This window comes from Salvelinus namaycush, unplaced genomic scaffold, assembly GCF_016432855.1.
Source record: "Salvelinus namaycush isolate Seneca unplaced genomic scaffold, SaNama_1.0 Scaffold2363, whole genome shotgun sequence".
In the NCBI taxonomy this organism is placed as follows: Eukaryota; Metazoa; Chordata; class Actinopteri; order Salmoniformes; family Salmonidae; genus Salvelinus; species Salvelinus namaycush.
In genome coordinates, this window is record NW_024059190.1 from 29106 (window position 1) to 37920 (window position 8815).

At 40.4% G+C, this 8815-nt stretch overlaps 1 protein-coding gene across 1 annotated transcript; it reads right to left on the bottom strand.

Annotated features, from left to right (window-relative positions):
- Window positions 1–7806: 7806 nt before the first annotated feature.
- LOC120038716 (LHFPL tetraspan subfamily member 4 protein-like) lies at window positions 7807–8223 on the bottom strand. Its single transcript, XM_038984385.1, has one exon. The coding sequence runs from the start codon at window positions 8218–8220 to the stop codon at window positions 7807–7809; it is 414 nt and encodes a 137-aa protein (XP_038840313.1). The 5' UTR covers window positions 8221–8223.
- Between the last annotated feature and the right edge of the window lie 592 nt (window positions 8224–8815).

Here is an 8815-nt window from a genome sequence, read left to right on the forward strand (position 1 = left end):
CTCATGATGAAAATACATTGGTCATCCGCACAAGTCAAGCCAGTCCTCCATGAAAGCAATTCAGTTTGTCATTCTCTCAGCAACCTAATGCTTTAACCCAACTCTTCTCGAATAGTCCAACAAATGACAGCTCTCTGAGAGGGCTATCCCTATGATGCAATTATCATATTAAGACTTTTCCTACAAGACCAAAAATGTGATGGAGAAATGGGCTAGTGACTAAAATGTTGTGAAAACCCAAATAAAACAATTATAAACCATTACATAGTACGTGTTCATTCTCTTTATTTATTTAACGAACACCGACAACAACAAAACAAAATACGAACGTGACGTTCTGCAGGGCAAAATACCAACCAATGCAAAAATAAGAACCCACAAATGAAAGAGGGAAAAAGGACTACCTAAGTATGATTCCCAATCAGAGACAACGATAGACAGCTGCCTCTGATTGGGAACCACACTCGACCAAAAACAAAGAAATAGAAAACATAGAAATAAAGAAACTAGAATGCCCACCCTAGTCACACCCTGGCCTAACCAAAATAGAGAATAAAAGCCTCTCTATGGCCAGGGCGTGACAAGCAGTCTTATGTTTTTCCCTAAAATGATTAGAAAACATCTCCCATATGTTGTTTGATGAGTGAAATGTACCATTAAACCCAATACATTCCATTACCATTACAGTGCTTTCAGAAAATATTCACACCCCTTGACTTTTTCCACATTTTGTTGTCTTAATTTAATCCATTTAAATGATTTCTGTGAGCATTTGTTTTGTCACTGGCCTACACACAATACCCCATAATGTCAAAGCGAATGATGTTTTTCTACATTTTTTACAAATTAATAAAAAATGAAAAGCTGAAATGTATTGAGTCAATAAGTATTCAACCCCTTTGTTATGGCAGTAGTAAGTAAGTTCAGGAGTAAAAATGTGCTTAATAAGTCATATAATAAGTTGTCTGGATTCACTCTGTGTGCAATAATAGTGTTGAACCTTTTCCTCCAGTGGGCTAAATCAGGCTCACACAGAGCTCATGGGACTATGAAGTTGTTGTGAATTGTGACAATGGCTCGAATTGGCTTGTGTTTTAAAATGGAGGCAGATGTCCGAAGGTGGGACCAGATGTGTTTTAACGATGGTGTGCTCTACACCTTTTTAGCACGTTCATATTAGAAGTATTACACGCTCATATAAAAAAGATGACTGCTATGGTGTGTGGTCATCCACACCCCTCCCAAAATGGCTGCTGTGCCACGCAGTTGACACCCAAATAAATACAAGGCTTTAAAAAACGTTTTGTGTGTTTCCTGAAGATTTCTTGCATAGTCTGTACTATTATTTTTGAAAAGAGTGTTTCTTGGTAGTCTTAGTCACATCTACTTTGAAACAAAAGTATACACCTCACACACATGATTATGTGCTTAAAAATATAAGACACCTGTTGTCACGCCTGACCTTAGTTATCTTTGTTTTCTTTATTATTTTGTTTAGGTCAGGGCTGTGACAAGGGTGGTACAGTGGGGCAAAAAGTATTTAGTCAGCCACCAATTGTGCATGTTCTCCCACTTAAAAAGATGAGAGAGGCCTGTAATTTTCATCATAGGTACACCTCAAACTATGACAGGCAAAGGAGAAAAAGAAATCCAGAAAATCACATTGTAGGATTTTTTAATGAATTTATTTGCAAATTATGGTGGAAAATAAGTATTTGGTCAATAACAAAAGTTTATCTCAATACTTTGTTATATACCCTTTGTTGGCAATGACAGAGGTCAAACGTTTTCTGTAAGTCTTCACAAGGTTTTCACACACTGTTGCTGGTATTTTGGCCCATTCCTCCATGCAGATCTCCTCTAGAGCAGTGATGTTTTGGGGCTGTTGCTGGGCAACATGGACTTTCAACTCCCTCCAAAGATTTTTCTATGGGGTTGAGATCTGGAGACTGGCTAGGCCACTCCAGGACCTTGAAATGCTTCTACGAAGCCACTCCTTCGTTGCCAGGGCGGTGTGTTTGGGATCATTGTCATGCTGAAAGACCCAGCCACGTTTCATCTTCAATGCCCTTGCTGATGGAAGGAGGTTTTCACTCAAAATCTCACGATACATGGCCCCATTCATTCTGTCCTTTACACGGATCAGTCGTCCTGGTCCCTTTGCAGAAAAACAGCCCTAAAGCATGATGTTTCCACCCCCATGCTTCACAGTAGGTATGGTGTTCTTTGGATGCAACTCAGCATTCTTTGTCCTCCAAACACGACGAGTTGAGTTTTACCAAAAAGTTATATTTTGGTTTCATCTGACCATATGACATTCTCCCAATCTTCTTCTGGATCATCCAAATGCTCTCTAGCAAACTTCAGACGGGCCTGGACATGTACTGGCTTAAGCAGGGGGACACGTTCTGGCACTGCAGGATTTGAGTCCCTGGCGGGTGTAGTGTGTTACTGATGGTAGGCTTTGTACTTTGGTCCCAGCTCTCTGCAGGTCATTCACTAGGTCCCCTCGTGTGGTTCTGGGATTTTTGCTCACCATTCTCGTGATCATTTTGACCCCACGGGGTGAGATCTTGCGTGGAGCCCCAGATCGAGGAGATTATCAGTGGTCTTGTATATCTTCCATTCCTAATAATTGCTCCCACAGTTGATTTCTTCAAACCAAGCTGCTTACCTATGCAGATTCAGTCTTCCCAGCCTGGTGCAGGTCTACAATTTTGTTTCTGGTGTCCTTTGACAGCTCTTTGGTCTTGGCCATAGTGGCGTTTGGAGTGTGACTGTTTGAGGTTGTGGACAGGTGTCTTTTATACTGATAACAAGTTCAAACAGGTGCCATTAATACAGGTAACGAGTGGAGGACAGAGGAGCCTCTTAAAGAAGAAGTTACAGGTCTGTGAGAGCCAGAAATCTTGCTTGTTTGTAGGTGACCAAATACTTATTTTCCACCATAATTTGCAAATAAATTCATTAAAAATCCTACAATGAGATTTCCTGGATTTTTTTTCCTCATTTTGTCTGTCATAGTTGAAGTGTACCTATGATGAAAATTACAGGCCTCTCTCATCTTTTTAAGTGGGAGAACTTGCACAATTGGTGGCTGACTAAATACTTTTTTGCCCCACTGTATGTGTGTTTTTGTCTGGTCTAGGGTTTTTGTATGTCTAGGTTGTGTGTGTAGTCTAGGCTGTGTGTGTAGTCTAGGCATACGTAGGTCTATGGTGGCCTGGATTGGTTCCCAATCAGAGGCAGCTGTTTTTCGTTGTCTCTGATTGGGGATCCTATTTAGGTTGCCATTTTCCAGTTTGGTTTGTGGGTGATTGTCTATGTGATGTTGCATGTCTGCACTCGTTATATTTAGCGTCACGGTCGGGTTGTTATTTTTGTATTAGTTTGTTTATTGTTCTTCGTTTTCAGTAAAGAAGATGTATCCACATCACGCTGCGCTTTGGTCTCCTTCGTATGATGAACGTGACACCTGTACCATGTCAGATATAGAGTTGAAATGTATTAAATGTAGAGTTGAGACTGAAATATAACAAAACCTTTTCATATAGAAACACCAGATTTTCGGCGGGTTTATTTAAATCATTTGTATTAATTATGAAATTATTAAAAACATTAATAACATTCCACCCATGAGGCCACTAGAGGGCTATTTGGTCATTTGACTGCAGGATATGGCTACCTGTACCATACACAATTATCTGTAAGGTCCCTCAGACGAGCACTGAATTTCAAACACAGATTCAACCATAAAAACCAGGGTGGTTTTCCAATGCCTCGTAAAGAAGGGCACCTATTGGTAGATGGGTAAAAAAAGCAGACATTGAATATCCCTTTGAGCATGGTGAAGTTATTATTAACACTTTGAATGGTGTTCAATACAGGAATAGGAGTGGTTGTCTTGCTAATTGCCTATAATTTCCACCTTTTGTCTATTCCATTTGCACAACAGCATGTGAAATTTATTGTCAATCAGTGTTGCTTCCTAAGTGGACAGTTTGATTTCACAGAAGTGTGATTGACTTGGAGTTACATTGTGTTGTTTAAGTGTTCCCTTTATTTTTTGAGCAGTGTATTTATTTCAATTGACTGATTTCCTTAAACGAACTGTAACTCAGTAAAACATGAGAAATTGTTGCATGTTGCGTTTACGTTTTTGTTCAGTGTACTTTCTGAAGGCATTGTATTTGGGATTTTTACCATTGAAGACCATAACATTTAAACCATTAGAACTGCTGTAGCCTATTGGTTTGCTTGTTCAAAAGGAATGGTCTAACTAATACAAACCTTTATTGAAGGGAATAAACAACACACACTTGGGCCATTTCCCAGATACAGCTTAAGCCTTAGGCAGTCAACCCAACACTAGCAGATCTCTGTTGGTGTGTGGGCACACAAAAAAAGGTGCTATCTAGAACCTAAAAGGGTTCTTCGGCTATCCCCATAAGATAACTCTTTGAAGAACCATTTTGGGTTTCATGTCGGGTTCTACACGAAACCCAAAAAGGTTCTACCTGAAACCAAAAAGGGTTCTACCTGGAAACAAAAAGGGTTATCCTACAGGGACAGCCAAAAAACCCTTTTGGAAATATTTTTTCTAAGAGTGCAGCTAGTTACACAGATTGACTTCATTGAGCAGATTAGATTCAAGAGAAGGAAAGTTTGTATGTGTTTGAATTGCTTTCATGGAGGACTGGCTTGAATTGAACGGATGATCACACCATTTATTTCCATCTTGAGCAAAAGCTATGGGTTTTCTACCCAAAGTTGCAAAGGGTTCCATTTAATACATGGATAAAAGGGTGTGGCAGTAATAGCAGAACAGCAGCATCTAGTGGGCAAAACCTGGTACTAATTCACTAAGAATACATTACATAGTATGAATAAACAATACTCCAAGCCACAGCTTCATATAACTTGTCAAACATAGAGAACTGATACTGTTTACTGGCCGTTGGGGTGGGCTTGGTGTGGAGTTGGGGCGTCCGCAGGTGGCTTTCGACCATTTATTTGGATCCCTGAGATCTTAGTCATTGTTAAGATGTGGTTTGTTCCAAATCGGATGTTGAGTACTATATTTAATGAATATTAAACAGTGCCTTCAGAAGGTATTCACACCCCTTGACTTTTTCCACATTTTGTTCTATTACAAAGTGGGATTAAAAGTGATTTTCAATTGTAATTTTTTGTCAATGATTTACACAAAATACTCTGTAATGTCAATACATGTTAGAATCACCTTTCACAGCTATAACAGCTGTGCGTCGTTCTGATTAAGTCTGGAAGAGCTTTGCACTCCTGGATTGTACCATATTTGTCCATTATTCTTTAAAATATTCTTCAAACTTGGTTGTTGATCATTGCTTGACAGCCATTTTTAACTCTTGCCATATATTTACCGATTTAAGTCAAAACTGTAACTAGGCCACTCAGGACCATTCAATGTCGTCTTGGTAAGCAACTCCAGTGTATATTTGGCCTTTGTCACACCCTGATCTGTTTCACCTGTCTTGTGCTTGTCTCCACCCCCCCCAGGTATCTTCCATTTGTCCCCATTATCCCCTGTGTATTTATACCAGTGTTTTCTATTTGTCTGTTTCCAGTTCGTCTTGTCTCGTCAAGCCTACCATCATGTTTTTCTGTACTCCTGTTTTTCTGGTCCCTGTTTTCCAGTCCTCCTGGTTCTGACCATTGCTGCCTGCCCTGACCCTGAGCCTGCCTGCCATACCATTCTGCCTTCCCTGACCTCGAGCCTGTCTGCCGTCCTTTACCCATCTGACTCTGACCCGGTTTACGAACTTCTGCCTGTCCTCAACCTGCCTCTTGCCTGCCCCTTGCCTATTAATAAATATCAGAGACTCGAACCATCTGCCTCCTGTGTCTGCATATTGGTCTCATCCTGTGATGTTATAGCCTTGTGTTATAGGTAATTGTCCTGCTGAAAGGTGAATTTGTCTCCCAGTGTATGTTGGAAAGCAGACTGAACCAAGTTTTTCTCTAGGATTTTGCTATGCTTAGCTTTATTCCATTTCTTTTTATCAAAAATAACTTCTGAGTCCTTGCCAATGACAAGCATACCCATAACATGATGCAGACACTACCATGATTGAAACTATGAAGAGGTACTCAGTGATGTGTTGTGTTGGATTTGCCCAAAACATGACGCTTTGTATTCAGGAAAATGTCATTTATTTGCCAAATGTTTTGCAGTATTACTTTAGTACCTTATTGCAAACAGGATCCATGTTTTGGAATATTTTTATTCTTTACAGGCTTCCTCCTTTTCAATCTGTAATTTATATTAGTTGATCCTTCCTCAGTTATGTCCTACCACAGCCATTAAACTCAGTAACTGTTTTAAAATCACCATTGGCCTCATGGTGAAATCCCTGAGCGGTTTCCTTCCTCTATGGCAACTGAGTTAGGAAGAACTCCTGTATCTTTGTAGTGACTGGGTGTATTGATACACCATCCAAAGTGTAATTAATGACTGCTCAAAGGGATATTCAATGTCTGTTTTTTGTTTTGTTACCGCCCTACCAATAGGTGCTCTTTGCGAACCATTGGAAAAGCTCCCTGGTCTTTGTGGTTGAATCTGTGCTTGAAATTCACTGATCGACTGAGGAACCTTACAAATACTTGTATGTGTGGGGCACAGAGATGGGGTAGTAATTGAAAATCATGTTTAACACTATTGTTATTGAATCCATGCAACTTATTATGTGACTTGTTAAGCACATTTATACTCCTGAACTTATTGAGGCTTGCCATAACAAAAGGGTTGAATACTTATTGACTTGAGACATTTCAGCTTTTCATTTTGAATGAATTTTTCAATCATTTCTAATAACAGACTGACATTTTGACCTTATTGGGGTATTGTGTGTAGATCAGTGACACAAAATATAAATGTAATCAATTTTCAATTCAGACTGTAACACAACAAATGCAGAAAAGTCAAGGGGTGTGTGAACTTTCTGAAGGCACTGTATGAATCATATAAATTGAACTGTCCGAATTTGTTAAGAGTTAAAATTGTCTTTCAACAAAATAACATTGCAGGAATGCTTACCTTATATTTTTCTAACTACATAAACCATTTAAAAACAATCTGAGATGGTGGGTGTCTTGCTGAAATGAAATGGAACGACCCGCATTGATGAATTTATAATCCACTCTGGGAGGTCCTTGAGGTATAGATCTGAGTGGGAGTGAGTGAATTAAGTTCCATAAATGACCTGTTTTCATTTCCCCCCTACCTCTTTCTTCTATTTATCAAGAGGGCAACTCTCTATGTGGTCAGGTCATGGTTGAAGGAATGCATCCACCCAACAGACAGAGGCCTTTTGTAGTGGGTTGGCTGTTTTTGAGACTGATTTGTTGAGCAAATGAATGCTTCATCTGCAATCGCTAGAGCTCAATGTGGGTCCGTGTGGCAGCCTATAGTATATCTGTCTTCCTCCCACAGTTCCATGACTCTGAGTGACAATGGAAAATGACATGAAGTCATCCAACTTCCACTCCCAGTAAGCCCGGAGAGTTTGGAACCTGTGTAGAAATGTGGAGTCAAAATGATTTTGCAGCGAGGTGAATCTAATCTGCCTGTAGATATAACCCATCATCCTTAGCAATAGCAACAGCACAAGCAGCATGTTGCAATTGTTTTGACAAGGTTGTTTGCATGTAACTTGTAACCAGTAGATCCATGTGTTTGCAGTCGCCTGTGACATACCAGTGAAAAATCCTATCCACCAATATATTAATGTGCTGAAACAATATTGTGTAACTGAGTTTCCATTGGTTTTACGTACCACATAGGAGCTGCATCCAGGCACAAGTCTTGTAGACGGTAGCGGTGTTGCAGAAGAAGAAGAGCGCCATGCAGGCGATGCAGCCCAGAATCAGCACCATGGACAGAAACACGAAGACCGACGCCGATTTGAAGGCGCCGGAGGGGATGGAGCTGAACTCGGCGAAGCTTCCGGTGCAGGTGAGCTCTCGGTTGGGCGGTCCTCTTCCAACGCACTGGTGAAACAAGCCGAAGTAACCCACCTGCGGCGTGCTCACACTGTCCCCGATCCAGTAGGGCTGAATGAAGACCACCACGTTGATGATGGCAAAGCATATGGTGAATATCGCCCAGAGTACCCCGATGGCGCGGGAGTTCCGCATGTAATTATCATGGTAAATCTTGGCGGCTTCTTGTGAAGGCAACATGTTTTCCACTATACTGTAGCTTTCTTTTCGTTATTTTAATGACTCACTCAGTCTTTGCGCGTCTCCGTTTGTGAAAGCTGTGATTGTAAATTTGGTAGCAGTGTAGCTATTCAGAATAAATCTATTATTAAAATACGTTGATTAATTATTATTATTGACTAGCCTTTATTTATTTTTGGCTACCATATCATTGTAGATTCATCCTGCGAACCTACAAGCCTACACATATATACATGTATGTATAATACTGGTAATTAATAATGTATCGTTCCTTAGAAAAGAGAAGTGGAGTCCGAAATAGGATATTTCACGGTAAAACGGTTTTGCAATATCCTCAACCAATGCTATCTTAAAAAGATGTCCTTTAGTATCCTCATCCAAGCCCACCAGAAATGATAAGCTGTTGCCTAGTGCCAGTGGTGGATCCCCCGTTTACGTGTAGCATCTGAGGCACCCGTGGAGGGCTTCTTTGAGCTGGAGATATTGGTGCACAGTCCCTAATTATAGAATTTACATCCAATTTTGAGAAAATGAAAACGTCAACTATGACCAGTCCGAGCTCGCGAAAACGACCTCCTCCGCCGCCACTCCATTA

Coding starts and splice junctions, on each gene's coding strand:
- LOC120038716 (XM_038984385.1), bottom strand. CDS start 8,220: ATGTTGCCTTCACAAGAAGCCGCCAAGATTTACCATGATAATTACATG.